At 57.9% G+C, this 13,941-nt stretch overlaps 2 protein-coding genes across 5 annotated transcripts; both read right to left on the reverse strand.

Moving 5' to 3' along the window:
- Nucleotides 1-413: 413 nt before the first annotated feature.
- CATSPERZ (catsper channel auxiliary subunit zeta) lies at nucleotides 414-4,472 on the reverse strand. Its single transcript, XM_025356447.1, has 5 exons — nucleotides 4,424-4,472; nucleotides 3,866-4,193; nucleotides 1,602-1,681; nucleotides 1,316-1,382; nucleotides 414-643 (listed from the first exon to the last, which is right to left on the reverse strand). The coding sequence occupies exons 1-5, from the start codon at nucleotides 4,442-4,444 to the stop codon at nucleotides 540-542; spliced, it is 600 nt and encodes a 199-aa protein (XP_025212232.1). The 5' UTR covers nucleotides 4,445-4,472; the 3' UTR covers nucleotides 414-539.
- Nucleotides 417-13,483, reverse strand: KCNK4 (potassium two pore domain channel subfamily K member 4). Of its 4 annotated transcripts, XR_003115619.1 has the most exons (11): nucleotides 12,800-12,857; nucleotides 11,397-11,662; nucleotides 7,901-8,024; nucleotides 7,605-7,765; nucleotides 7,218-7,404; nucleotides 6,623-6,762; nucleotides 4,424-5,512; nucleotides 3,866-4,193; nucleotides 1,602-1,681; nucleotides 1,316-1,382; nucleotides 417-643 (listed from the first exon to the last, which is right to left on the reverse strand). XR_003115619.1 is itself a non-coding variant. In XM_025356444.1 (7 exons), the coding sequence occupies exons 1-7, from the start codon at nucleotides 12,551-12,553 to the stop codon at nucleotides 5,132-5,134; spliced, it is 1,341 nt and encodes a 446-aa protein (XP_025212229.1). In that variant the 5' UTR covers nucleotides 12,554-12,567; the 3' UTR covers nucleotides 4,765-5,131. The 4 variants fall into 4 exon arrangements, 3 of the variants coding, with proteins under 3 accessions (XP_025212229.1, XP_025212231.1, XP_025212230.1); XM_025356444.1 differs by lacking the exons at nucleotides 417-643; nucleotides 1,316-1,382; nucleotides 1,602-1,681; nucleotides 3,866-4,193; nucleotides 12,800-12,857 and adding an exon at nucleotides 12,472-12,567 and having other exon boundaries at nucleotides 4,765-5,512; XM_025356446.1 differs by lacking the exons at nucleotides 417-643; nucleotides 1,316-1,382; nucleotides 1,602-1,681; nucleotides 3,866-4,193; nucleotides 12,800-12,857 and adding an exon at nucleotides 13,020-13,483 and having other exon boundaries at nucleotides 4,834-5,512.
- Nucleotides 13,484-13,941: the final 458 nt, after the last annotated feature.

The following is a 13,941-nucleotide window of genomic DNA, read 5'->3' on the forward strand; positions in this document are numbered from 1 at the left end:
AGGCTGCAACCGCGGAGCCGAGAGACCACTTACATATGAAAACGCAAGGGCGGGACGGGTGGAGAGGCTGGACCTGCTACCTATGCTTGAGGGGCGGAGCCTAGCGCGCCGTCGCGAAGGGGGAGGTGCTGCCCCCTTCCCCCTTCTCTCTTCCCCCTAGCCACTTCCCCCAAAGCGACACCAACTGGGCACTCGAACCATAGACCCAGTATCCCCACAGAGCTGCGGAACTCGGGGTGGGTGAAGCCGACTTAAAACATGCAAGAAGCCCTGGATTGCGAGTCCCGGAAGGTAGGGCCGATAGGGCCCGGACGGAGAAAGCTCAAGGTCACTGCGGTGACCGAATGAAGGTCACGGGGAAGGGCGGGGCCACGTGCGTCCGCCTCACGCGGGCTGCCATGCACTGACTCACGGACCATGCATAGACTCTTTTATTTCTTTAGGACTCAAATTCCACTCGGATGGGTTCGGGCTTGGGTCTGGGGACCGGGCAGGCACAGGGCTGGTTCGGGTCGCTGCTCGAGCCCAAGGTGGCGTTTTTAATTCACGTACAGCCTCTTGCTCCGGCGCTTCTTGAGCCCCTCGATGTATCGCTGCAGCTCCTTAGTCAGGAAGTGGTCCCTGCCGATCCCTAACTGGTAGCCTAGGAGGAGGGCAGAGCTCGGCTCAGGGCAGTGAGCAACCGAAAGGCCTCCCCACCAGCGGGCGCCCCATATGTAGTTCGAGGAACCGCAGATGATTCGGGGTAGCAGCAGCGCAGGGCACTCAGGTCTCTGTTAGCCTGGGGAACTTTGCATCTCTAAGGGTGCTGAGTGTTAAGGTCAAGGCTAGGGAAGACGTTGCAGGCCTGAACTAGGGCAGTGGTAGCGAGCAGTTTGGCCACCTTCTGGACCAGCCACCCGCTCTAAGCCATCAGCCGGCCCTTTATCACCACTGGGCTTTCCTACCCCAGCAGCAGAAATTCACCCACATAATCCACTGTCCAAAGGCTCCCCAACCAGAGGGAGTCGAGGCCATACCAAGGCTGTTATCCCACTGGGCAGGTGGAGAAACAGCCACAGAAAAGCCTCCCTCAGCTAGAGAGGGCCTGCACTCAGCCTGGAGCCCAGGCCTCTGCCCATCACATGTCCCCCACTGGTTCTTCCTGTGCCCAGTCCCTCAGCTTTTAACTTTTATGGGGCCCTTGGAATACTTGTGAGTGCCAAGGGCATCTGACAAGACTAAGGCACCCTGAAACCCCAACCCTTGGGCCCCAGCCCTGCAAGATCCACCAAAATCTGTCGTGGTAGCTCTTGGGGGTTGGCGGGGAGCTCACTCCGGTGGGCTTTGGTGAGGATTTCCAGAGCTTCATTCTCCATGAGTTCCATCAGGGGCAGCGGCAGCTGGAGAAGCAGCAAGAGGCTTAGGCGTCCAGGGGACTTCATCTCTGCCCACAGCTGAAATGCCCCCACCTGCTCCCTGTGGCCCCCAAACCCCCAACCAGCCTGCCTGCCTGCCCCTCCACCCTGCCAACCACCCCCAACTTTCATGTCCTATCAGCAACCCCCAACTTGCCTATCCCCTATCCCACTGAAACTCCCAGTCTCCCCAGCCCCTCCAACCCTGCTCTGCTGCTCTGCCCAGTAGGCTCGATGGGGCGTGTGCTTCGCAATATTGAGCGATGACATTGAGGAAGACTTTTCTGGGAGAAGAGAAGAAAGGGTCAGTCATCTGCAGACTCCTGGGCCTTCCCTGGGGCAGAGGAGATGGGTAGGCACCTTGTGAGAGGGAATGGCCTTCAGAGACCAGCTCCTGGTGCAACCGAAAGGTCTCCCCACCAGCGGGCGCCACATATGTGGGGTCAGCATGGGACAGAGGTTACAACCCTGGGCTTTAGAGCCCCACCCACCTGGTTCCAGTTCTGACTGCCCCACAGTGTGACACTTAGGACTAGTGACTGACACTCTCTGACCCTCAAGTTCTTCATCAGTAAAATGGGGTAATAAAAATAGCTCTTGGCTAAGTGGTGGGTCATGCCTGTAATCCCAAAACTTTGGGAGGCCAAGGTGGGCAGATCACAAGGTCAGGAGTTTAAGACCAGCCAGGCCAATCTGGTGAAACACCATCTCTATTAAAAATACAAAAATTAGCTGGGCATAGTGGCAGGCGCCTGTAATCCCAGCTACTCAGGAGGCTGAGGCAGGAGAATTGCTTGAACCGGGGAGGCGGAAGTTGCAGTAAGCCGAGATCACGCCATTGCACTCCAGCAAGGGCAACAGAGTGAGACCCCAACTCAAAAAAAAAAAAGAAGAAAATAGCTCTTTATGCAGGTTGTGAAGTTTGAAGGTGACAATCCAGTTTGAAGGTGACAATCCGGGGGAAGCCCCGTGCCTGGCACACAGCAAGTGCTCAATATGTGACCATTGTTATACTGTTATTGGTTCTGACTCTGATGAAGTGGTTTGAGGGGGTGCCAGACAGTGTCCAGCGTGTAGTAGAGGCTTAGAAATTGTGGCCGGGCGCGGTGGCTCAAGCCTGTAATCCCAGCACTTTGGGAGGCCGAGGCGGGTGGATCACGAGGTCAGGAGATCGAGACCATCCTGGCTAACATGGTGAAACCCCGTCTCTACTAAAAATACAAAAAACTAGCCGGGCGTGGTGGCGGGCGCCTGTAGTCCCAGCTACTCGGAGGCTGAGGCAGGAGAATGGCGTGAACCTGAGAGGCAGAGCTTGCAGTGAGCCGAGATCGCGCCACTGCACTCCAGCCTGGGTGACACAGCGCGAGACTCTGTCTCAAAAAAAAAAAAAAAAAAAAAAAAAAGAAATTGTAACCAGCAACTGACTAATGGAAAGACATACACCTCCTCAACCAGCGCAAATCATAAGACAAGGCGGGATGATTCCATTAAAAACGCAGGTCTTGCTGGGCACGGTGGCTCACACTTGTAATCCCAATACTTTGGGAATCCGAGGCAGGAGGATCACTTGAGCCCAGGAGTTTGAGACCAGCCAGGGCAACATGGCGAAATTTTCTCTACAAAAAAATAAAAAATTAGCTGAGCAGGGTGGTGCCGGCCTGTCCTCCCAGCTCAGGGTGGTGGGGGTGGCTGAGGTTGGAGGATCCCTTGAGCCTAGGAGTTTGAGGCTGCAGTGAGCTATGATCACAACACTGCACTCCAGCCTGGGCGACAAAGCAGGACGCCGTCTCTAAAAAACAAAGGCCGGGTGCAGTGACTCAAGCCTGTAATTCCAGCACTTTGGGAGGCCGAGGCTGGCGGATCACTTGAAGTCAGGAGTTTGAGACCAGCCTGGCCAACATGGTGAAACTTCGTCTCTACTAAAAATACAAAAATTAGCCGCACGTGGTGGCGCACGCCTGTAATCGCAGCTATTCGGGAGGCGGCGGTTGCAGTAAGCAGAGATCGTGCCATTGCACTCCAGTCTGGGGGACACAGCGAGACTCCGTCTCAAAAAAAAAGAAAAAAAAAAAGGCGGGAGGCGGGAGGATCACTTGAACTGCAGTGAGCTATAATCGCACCACTGCACTCCATCCAACCTGGGCGACAGAGCGAGATCCTGTCTCCAAAACAAAACAAGAAAACCCCGCAGGTCCTACCGCGGGATCTTTGCGCAATTTATTTGGTGCGTCCTTCGCCGGACTCTGCGCGCTACGACTGAAAGGCCTATTACAACGCCTGCCCGGGAGGGGGCGCTCCAAGAATGCCTGGCGGATTTAAAGGGCGAAAGATTCGCGCTGGCGCCTCTCCCAGGGAATCCTAGAAACTTGGATCCCATCAGCTTCCCCCCATTTTACAGCTCCAGAAATTGAGTCCCCGGCTAGCTTATTGCCCCGCGGGCGCCCACGGCCTGGCGAGGCCACACTGACCGGCCTCGATCTGGGATGCGGTGTCCTCCCCCGGATTGATTTCCATGGAGCTGCCGCGGTGCAACTCTAGCTCCACCAGCGCGTGCTCGTCCATTTCCTCCGGCTTGTGGCTGGCCTTGTCCCCTTCGTCCAACGAGCGGCTCCCCGGGCTGTACCACCCGCGGGTCTTGCTAATGCTGCGGCCCTCCGCGTCGAAGCCCTCGCAGACCTCGGACAGCGGCATGTTCAGCTGTGCCTGGGACAGCGTGGTCGTGGTCCACAGGTCCCGAATGTCGCTGTGCACGCTCTCCTTGTCCGAGTCATGGCGGTCGGAAGACTTGAGCGACACCTGTGGGCCACATACAAGGAGGGAGCCAAGGGTCGCGGGTGGCTGGAGCCGGAAGGAAGAGCAGGCTGGGGATCTGAGCCGGGTCCGGGCGGGGATCCCGTAGAGCGTGGGGTTGGTTGGGTGGGGGCTGCGGGAAGCCAAGGCTGAGTAAGAAATCGCGCCGGGGACCCGAGTCGGACCAAAGGTGGGTTGGGAGCGGACAGAGTAAGGGGTCCGGGGAGAGGTCTTACTTTCGAAGGCTTTTCCTCCATGGTTCTGCCCCAACGGACCCAGACGCCACAGGCCTCAGGACGAGAAGGGGGTCAACGCTCCAGGAAGGGGGCGGGGCAGGGCCTCTCGCGCCGGGAGAGTTCAAACGACAGCCCGCCACGCGAGATGCCATCCTCTCTCCCCTGCCTCTCCACCCCCGCACCCCACCCCCCAAAGTGTGTGCAGAGGCTGGAGACGCACAGCCCATCCCGGCTGATCCCCACGCCGGACCCTACCCAGCAGCCTCCAGGCAGAGACGCGGGCCTGAGCCCAGCCGAGAGGGCGGAGAATTGACCGACCTGGGTGCCCGGGGACCCTCGGCCTGGGGGCCACGGGAGGCCAGATGTGCCCCCACGGTGGCCCGAGGAAAGCACTTCCACACTCACTAGCGTCCGGGAGCGTCATGCCCGCAGTGGTGCAGACCGTTTTCATTTATTGATGCAGGCTTTCAGGCACAGTCGTGAGGTGCTGTGAGGGACACGCCCGCCCGGGGCAGCGACACAGAAAGCCGTGGGGGGTCTGGAGATGGATGGAAGTGAGGAAAGGGCCGGGGGACGGCGGAGAGGCAGCCGTAGCCTCCTCCCCAGACTTCAGTCTCGTGGAAAGAGGGCTCTTTGGTCAAACAAGCCAAGCATGCCGGGGAGAGCAGGAACGAAGCCCTTGAGAGGCCCGGGCCGGGGATCCTGCCCCTACACCGGCACGTCTTTGTCTCGGGGACGCCCGGGGCCGCGGGGCCGCACGGGCTTCCTGGGGGGATTGGGGCGGCGGCGACCTCGCGGCGCGCGGGGCAGCGGGCAGCCGCGCTCGCTCTGCGTGTCCGAGGACTCGTCGATGAAGGCCAGGTTCTCGCTGGGATAATCCAGGGCCGAGGCCGTGGGCGGGGAAGGCGGCTGAGCCTTCTTCGGGGGCGAAGGGGATCGGGGCCTGCCCAGCGGCTGCGCTGGACAGGGCGGTGGAGGCAGCAGTGGCCGCTCCTTCTCTGGCGGCGGGGCAGCGGGCCCGGCTCGCTGGGTCACGCGCGCCGTCACCGTGCCAGTCCAGCTGGCAGCCTGCGCCGTGAGGCCGCCCATCTGCACGGAGAGGGAAAGCAGCCCTCGACTAGAGGTCCTGGATCCCCTCCGCGACCCCCCAGGAACCTGCCCCTTCACCAGCAGGGATCAACCCCCAACCCTCTTTTCTGCCTGGTCCTCTAGCCTCAGCCAGCCCGGAGGATGGAAGGGCTCCTCCGCTGGGTGCTCCCAGAAAGGTGGCAAAATACAAATTGCCCAGCTAAATGTGAATTTCCGAGAAACAACAAATAAATTTTAGTATAACTATATCTCGTGCAATATTTGGGACATGCTTTTATATATACATACATACATATATATATATATATTTTTTTTTTTTTTTTTTTTTTTTTGAGAGGAGTCTAGCTCAGTCATCCAGGCTGGAGTGCAGTGGCGGATCTTGGCTCACTGCAACCTCTGCCTTCCCAGTTCAAGCAGTTCTCCTGCCTCAACCTTCCAAGTAGCTGGGATTACAGGAGCCTGCCACCACCCCCAGCTAATTTTTGTATTTTTAGCAGGGTTTTACTGTGTTGGCCAGGCTGGTCTCGAGCTCCTGACCTCGTGATCCACCCGCCTCAGCCTCCCAAAGTGCTGGGATTACAAGCATGAGCCACCGCGCCCGGCCAAATTAAAATTTCATTTATTTGAAATTCAAATTTAACTGAGTTTTGGGTTTTTTTGTTTTGTTTATTTGTTTGTTTGTTTGTGAGACCAGGGCTTACTCTGTTGCCCAGGCTGGAGTGCAGCGGTGCAATCATGACCCACTGCAGCCTCGACCTCCCCTGGCTCAAGTGATCCTCCCATCTCAGCCTCCCGAGTAACTGGGCACACACCACCACGCAGGGCTAATTTTTGTGTATTTTCTAGAGGCGGGGTCTCACCATGTTGTCCCAGCTGGCTTTCTGCATTTTTATTTGCTAAATCTGGCAATCCTACCCATGAGGGCAGGGGTGGTGAAGTTACCCACAAACATATACCCCTCTGTTCCCTGCGAGGCACACACAGAGGCTCACTCAGCCCCTGCCTCAGGAGCCCACACCCTGGATAGGAGACAACCTGCTCAACCCCCTGCTAGGGAACAGCACATTTGCACCACAGTGCACAGACGCAGTGCCAACCCTGGGCGCCTACCTCTGCCCGAGTGCGGCGGGACACTACTCGCAGCCAGTTCCCGATGGTGGTGAGCACTGAGGCGAAGTAAGCCAGGCCGAGCAGGATCCAGAACCACACCAGCGGCTGATAGGCTGGGGAGTCCTGCCTGGGGTCCGCGCCTGGGATACCACCAGGAAAGGCAGAAAGAACTGGATTGTGGGGCAAGCCTGTGAGCTCTGGTTCAGTGTCCCCCTCCCAGCTCCTGGAGAGGACCTGTGCTCCCTACGGCAATGGGTATGTGCTTGAGTGTGTGAGTGGAGGCAGGAAAATGAGTGGTGTGCATGAGTTGAAAGTGTGCAAGATCAAAGCATGCAAGAAGGGGCGCTCCTGTGCAAGAATGTGACACATGCGAGGGGTGTGTTTAATATATGTGTGAGCATGCATGGGACTCAAGCATACAAGAATGTGAGTATGCATAAGGCGCTGGTGTGTGTGCAAGGCTGTGATGGTGCATTCCATGATGGAGGCAGGCATTAGAGCAACCACATGGATTTGGAGGGAAAGGTGGGAGTGCAGAGCCCCTGATCAGGAATAAAGTAGATGGGAAAGTGCAGCACAAGAAGGGCGGCCTCACCGGCCACATAGTCACCAAAGCCCACGGTGGTAAGCGTCACTATGACAAAGTAGATGGCCTCCAGCTTGCTCCAGTCCTCCATATAGCAGAACACGAACGTGGGCGTGAGGACAAAGAGCAGGCAGCCGATCAGTAGGAAGAGCATCGCTGACAGCACTCTTACTAGCTCCGGTGGCACGTGCCACTTCTGCGGGGAGGGGCAGTAGACAGGACCCAGGAGACACCAACAATCCCCACTCCCATACTGTCCACTCCCGCCCCCAGGAGCCTGTGGGGAGAGGCTTAGGGTCGGCGGGCGGTGGGGGTGGGGGGCACTCATGTGCCAGGGACATGGGGAAGGGTAGCTGGAGGCCAGCACAAGGGCAGGCAGGGCATGGAGCAGCTCACCAAGAAGATGGCTTCAATGTGACCGATGCCACGGCGCAGGGAGGAGCCCAGTCGGTCCCCAACCCCTGCCAGTAGGATCCCAAACAGCGGAATCCCCACCAGTGCATAAAAGATGCAGAAGAGGCGCCCAGCATCTGTGCGCAGGGCCACATTGCCATAGCCTGGGCAGAGGGGCGATGCAGGAAGTCTAGGGGCTGCCTGGGACCCCTCCGTCTCCCTGCACCTTCCCCCATGAGGAAGCTCCTTGCCCGTCCCCCACATGCCACCGTCCCCCACATGCCAATCCCCTCCCCCACCGATGGTGGTGATGATGGTCCCTGAGAAAAAGAAGGCGCTGCCCAGGTCCCAGGCTGAGTGGCTGCTGTTACTGGTCGAGTTGGTTTCTGGGTCCGCACCCCCTCCCAGGGCATCAGCCACCTCCTGCAGGATAAGGTATAGAAGGAGGAGCTTCAGTTCTTCCCTCCTGTCTAGGCCAACTTGTGGCCCCTCCAGTCTGTAGGGTGGCTCCCCCCCCTGCTCCTCCCTGTTCTCCCCTTCTCTCTGGTCTCCCAGGAGGCAGTCCCTTACAGCAGAAGATGCAAACTGGGTCTAGTCTACCTGCAGGCAAGTTTGTTTGACCTCTGCAATGTCTGAGAAACATTTTTGGTATCTGGCCCCTAACTTCAGACAACAAATTTCCACTTTTACCATGGTCAGGAGCAGACCTGGGACCAGATTGCCTGGCTTCAAATGTTTATGCTGTGGGACCTTGGGCAAGTTAACTGTCTGGCCTCGGCTTCTACATGTCTCAAGTGGGGATGATAATGACAGCATCTGCCTCCCAGATTTTTTGTGAACTTGCAACAAAGTAAGCACTGACTGTTAAGTTCTCAAGCAGTGACCACACCCTGTGTTTCTAGCTTTCCAAACCCACCCTCCCATTGCACCTATGGAAGCTGAATTTGAGTCCGTTTCCTTAGAAAATCTCATGAAAGCTAGGGCCTTTCTCTCCAGGAAGGTTTATGTGCCACAAAATTTTGCTTCCAATTTTTAGAAGGTTTATACGCACACACAAAAACACACACATCCCAACCCTGCCGAAGTCCAAGCCAAACCCTGTGCTGCAGTGTAAGTAATGTTGATTGAGCACCTCTCAATAAGTATTACTATTTTTTTAAGGCTAGTCAAGTGAAGCAGTGGGAGTGGAGAAGGAACCAAGAAATCTGTAACTGGTTGTGATCAATTAGTTGTAAACAACATCACTGTACTCAGACCAGCCAATACATATTATTAAATGAACGTAATGTCCCTATTTGGATGTCTCCCTCTCGCCAGCATGCAGCTCCCACGGGCAGGGACTATTTTGAGAGTGCTTGCCCCAGGTGAGAGGAAGCCAAAGAGACTCTTCCCCAAGCAGCAGTGCCAAGGCACAAGAAGGGTGTCTGTGGGGCACATCGTAAAGCACTTCTTCTCTCCCTGACTGCAGTCCTCATTAGCAAGACTCAGTCCCAACTGATCTTCCTAAAATGACTGCTCAGCGCCCTCCATGGCTCCCCACTCCTTGCAGGCCTAAACTCCCCAGCCCAGCATTGAAGCCCTTTTTTCAAACTGGTCCCCACCTCCCTTCCCCTAGTCTTGTCCCTGGGACTCCAATTTGGCACCCCATGTTACAGCAACCTTCCCCCCAGATTTTCTGACATGATTGCATTTCCTGTAATAATTTTTAATAAAAGCAAGAAGTGAAAGAGCTAATTAAAAGTGATTTAATGTGTATTTTGCAACCCTTTTCCAATAAATTCACGACTTAAGGGGAAAATCCTGTGTCATCCTGTGTGTTCTAATTTTTGCTTCAAATGACTAGGCATCTGCTAACTCCAGGTTCTGCAAAATGCTCCGGAACTTTCTAGCTTCCACGCCTTTGCCCATGCTGTCTTTCCACATGGGCATCTCTTGCCCCTCGTCTCTACTCTCTATCCCTCTCACCTGGTGTGTTTCAATCACCAGGTCATCCCTCAGGCCGCTGCCATCTCCCTCCTGGTCCCCAGCACCTAGCTCAAGGCCTAGCACAATTGGTGCTTCACAGAAGGAAGGAAACTTCCTTTCCACTGAATCCTACAGTGATCTGTCTGACCATGGATCTCTCCCCTCCCTAGATGTGACACCCTCCAAGGCAGACCCTGTGTCTGATCCACCCCAATATCCCCTTGGCGTATAACACTACAGCACCTAGCACACAGTAGGTGCACAATAGCTGCACAACTAATTCAGGGAGTGAATCCTACTGTGAAAGAGAAATAAAGTGGTTGTCACCCACCCTTCTCAGTCCTGCCTCTCCTTTTCTTCCTTTTTCTTATCCAGGAAAAAAGCAGTTCCATCGTGAAGACAAACTAGGTCAGATTCCCTCCCTCCCTCCCTCTGCCCTGTGGTCTGGCCAGACACATTCTTCCCAGGCCTCTCTGAGCCTCCACTGGCATTCTGGAAGTGTCAGAGATGATGTCAGGTGGTCTGTGTCCTGACCCCACCCCACACACATCTCTGCTCTGAGTCCTGCTGCCTTGAGAATCAGCTGGAACACTGAGGCCTCCGTGCCAATGGTCCCTCCCTCCACAAAGAACAGGCAGGGAACAAAGGGTACTCTTCAATTTCAAGTAATAGACATTAATTTATTAAAGCTAGGTCTTCATTTTTTTGTATGACAGTGACTCGGAAATCAGAGAAAGCAACAGAGGTGCCTGGCTGACTGTACCCCAGAAAGCTGCAGCCCAAAACTTTCTTGAGTCTATGGTTGGAGTCTGACCAGAAGTGCCTCAGGGAACCCTGACGTACCCCCCTTCTCCCCACATGGTAAGCATGCATCCTAGGGGGAAGGGGCACCTGACCTGGCATCCCTGGTGGCATGGATCCTGGAACCCTCCCAAATCACCTGCACACGCTCATATGCACACTTTTCCAGGGGGAGGGGGTGTGTTCACTGTGTTCTTGGGTTTTTCTAAGACACATGACTCCAAAAAATGTATGGGAATCGGTGTAGGTAGGGTTGCCAGATTTTAGCAAACAAAAATATTGCACGGGATGGACTTGTATTAAAAAGGCATTTGTGGGCCAGGCGTGGTGGCTCATGCCTGCAATCCCAGCACTTTGGGAGGCTGGGGTGGGTGAATCACTTGAGGTCAGGAGTTTGAGACCAGCCTGGCCAACATGGTGAAACTCCATCTCTACTAAAAATACAAAAATTAGCCAGGCGTGGTGATGCATTGCATCTCTGTAATCCCAGCTGCTTGGGAGACTGAGGCAGGAGAATCAGTTGAATCTGGGAGGCCGAGGTTGCTGTGAGCTGAGATCACACCACTGTACTCCAGCCTGGGCGACACAGGGAGACTCAGTCTCAAAAAAAAAAAAAAAAAAAAAAAAAAGGGCATTTGTGGTTTAACTGTAATTCACATTTAAATGAGAGTCTTGGATTTTATGTGGCAACTAGACCGGTGAGTGAGACCTGTGCAAATGTAACATAGCCCTTGTGCTATGGCCATTCATTCATTCATTTTCCCCTCATCCCACCACCATCACACCCTGAAGGACACAATCTAGGTTCACAGTTCTGTGCCAGGCTCTCCAAGGAAAACAAATGACCCCATTGCTGCCCTATTGAAAACACAGAGACCTAGACCCCAGCCTCTGTCCCACAGCCTCTGGCTGCACCCCGTCCTCAGGGATACTGATCTGAAAGCAGCACCGGCACAGGGCCTCACTGGCACGCAGCTAGTGCCAGGGGTGATGGGTGACAGCTGAAAGGGCTGAGGCCCACCCACGCACCTTGATGAGAAGGCCCAGCTCCTGGTCGCTCACACACGGATGGGCCCTCAGGAACTTCTCTCGGACCTCCCCCAGCTCCCTCTGGGCCTGCTGCTCGTGGGGCTGCTCCAGGGCCCGGAACACCAGGGCACCAGACACCAAGTACAGCAAGACCAGCGCCAGCAGGGCCAGGAGCGTGGTGCTGCGCATGGCGCGCCCAGGCGCCGGGCCAGCTCCACTGCCCCCCTGGAGGGGCCGGGCAGGGGGCTCCTGGGGAGCTGTCGTCACTGCGGGCAAAACCAGGGATGCTGGGGTCACTGAGCTGGCCTGACATCCACACCCTTCTCCTCGATCCCCTACACACCCAAAGATCCATGAAGTCCCCAGCCGCACTGTCCACAGATATCCCTCTGACTGAACACACCCAGTCCCCCTCCTATCTCCAGCCTTCCCCTTACCTCCGCTGCCCCTGTCGGGGACCACCGGGGGAGGAAAGAGAGGAGGGCACGGGGAAGGGAAAGGAAGGCGAGTGGGAGGCCGAAAGAGAGCCTAAGCCTGGCTAGGGGGAAGCGGGGCGAATGAGGAAATGTGGGGGGTTTGGGGGAGTGTGGGGAACTGGCCCTCGAGGAGGAGGCTGAGGGGGGCTCAGAGACGTCCGAAGGGAAACCCGGAGGAGAGGCCGGACAGCGTAGGGCGGGGACAGGGGAATGGTGGGTCCCAGCTCGCCGGCTGCGGCTGCGACAGCATCTCCGCGGCTTCTCCGTCCCCTCTCGCCTCCCCCTGCTTCCCGGCTGGCCCTCCAGGGTGCCCCCGCGCCCCGCCGGACTTTCGAGGAACCCAGGGGTGGGTCCCGCACCCAGGCGAGGAGGGGTGCGGGGGACGCCCAGTTCCCGGAAAAAGCAGGGAGGGGGTCCGCAAAGGCCACACCGGGGCGGTAGTCCCCGGGACAGCTGTCAGTCCCTGACAGCGGGCGGCGGCGCCCACGCGCACACACGCCCCGGCACGCGCCGCCACGCGCGGGCACAAAGACCCGCGCGCCCACGCTCCACCCCGAGGCTGCAGCGCCGCACCGCCCCGCTGCACGCACGCACCCCACCTGCACACTCCGCAGACGCCCGGGCACCCCCGGCCCCCATGGGCGTGCCGGCCGCGCCAGGGCACCCAGAGCCCACGCACATGTGTGCGGACACTCGCGTGCACACGCCAGACCGCAGGGCCACCGCGCAGCGCCCGCAGCTCGCTCCCACCGCCTCCCCCGCGTCCCCACAGCTACGCCTCGGAGCGTGGCGGGCGGCGGGACCGGCGGCCACACCACTCCCTGAGGCGCCCACGCGTGGGAGGTGGGCACCCCGCCTGGCCAGTCGCCCCCGGGGCGCCCCTGCCCCGGAGTCCTGCCCGCGCACCGGAGCCCGCCCCACACTTACTGTCGGCCCTGCTGCGGCTGCGGCTGAGGCCCGGGTTCCAGCACGGCCTCGCCGGTGCCGACTGGGCCGCGGAGGCGGCAGGGGCGGAGCGGGCGGCCGCTGGGGCTGGGACCCCCCCTCCCGCCGGCAGAAGCCCCCCTCCTCCCGCGGTTAACCCCTCCGGCGCCGCTCTTCCCTCCTTGCAGCGCCCTCGCCGCCGGCGCCGCCCCAAGCCCTTTACCTGCGGCCGCCCGGCTCCCCAATGCTGGCCAGCCCCGGGAGGTGGGTGGCAGAGGAGCCGGAAAGGGGTTGCAGCTGGGGCCAGCCTTCTAGCCTTGGACCGGAGCCCAATGTGGCCAGCGGCAGGGCCCCGACCTGGGCATCAGCTGGCCCACCTCTCCGGACAGGCAACACGCTAATCTGGCATCTCCCAGGCCCATTACTGGATCGGGAAGGGCCCGCAACTCTCCGCCCCTGGGGACAGCCTGGCCCTTGGGCTCAGCACTCATGAGGGAGGGGCTCCGCGGGACAAAGGAGTGGGGGAAACCCGGTGGGGTCACCTGGAATTGGCCGACATGGAGGTTGGGACCCACCTCTGGGGAGTCACTGCTGGAGCACTTCCTGCCCCCACTCCAGTTTTGGCCCTCTACCTGCTCCCGGGCTATCCCTCCAGGGTGCTCCCAGCCCCAGCTTTTGGTTCTCACTTCCATGACCAGAAATCAGCCCCAGAAGGCTGTGGCTGGAGCTGCCTGCAGATCCCAGCATGGCACTGGTGCCAGCATCCGCTCTCCCACTGCCTGAACACCCAGGCCCTGGCTGGTCCTGAACTTGCCCTGCCCTGTTCTCACCCGCTTGACAACCTGTGACCTCTCCAAAGACCCTCTGGTGCCTGCTGGGGTCCTCAGCCCTCATGCTGGATGGCTTTCAGGCTGGGCTTTGAGGCTGACCACCCCCTACTGGTAGGGAACCTGGACAGGTTTCCAAACTCTGGAGTGTCCCTGTTCTCACTTACAGAAAAGGGGTGATTAATCATCACTTCGGGGTGCTGTTCTGGGCATTAAGGAGGCCAGTGTTTAGAAATCCTCAAAACAGAGCCTAGCACACGCAATAAAGTGCCCCACAAACGTTAGGAGTTTTCCTTTCCACAAAAAGTGATTGTCCAG

This window comes from Theropithecus gelada, chromosome 14, assembly GCF_003255815.1.
Source record: "Theropithecus gelada isolate Dixy chromosome 14, Tgel_1.0, whole genome shotgun sequence".
NCBI classification, from domain to species: Eukaryota; Metazoa; Chordata; class Mammalia; order Primates; family Cercopithecidae; genus Theropithecus; species Theropithecus gelada.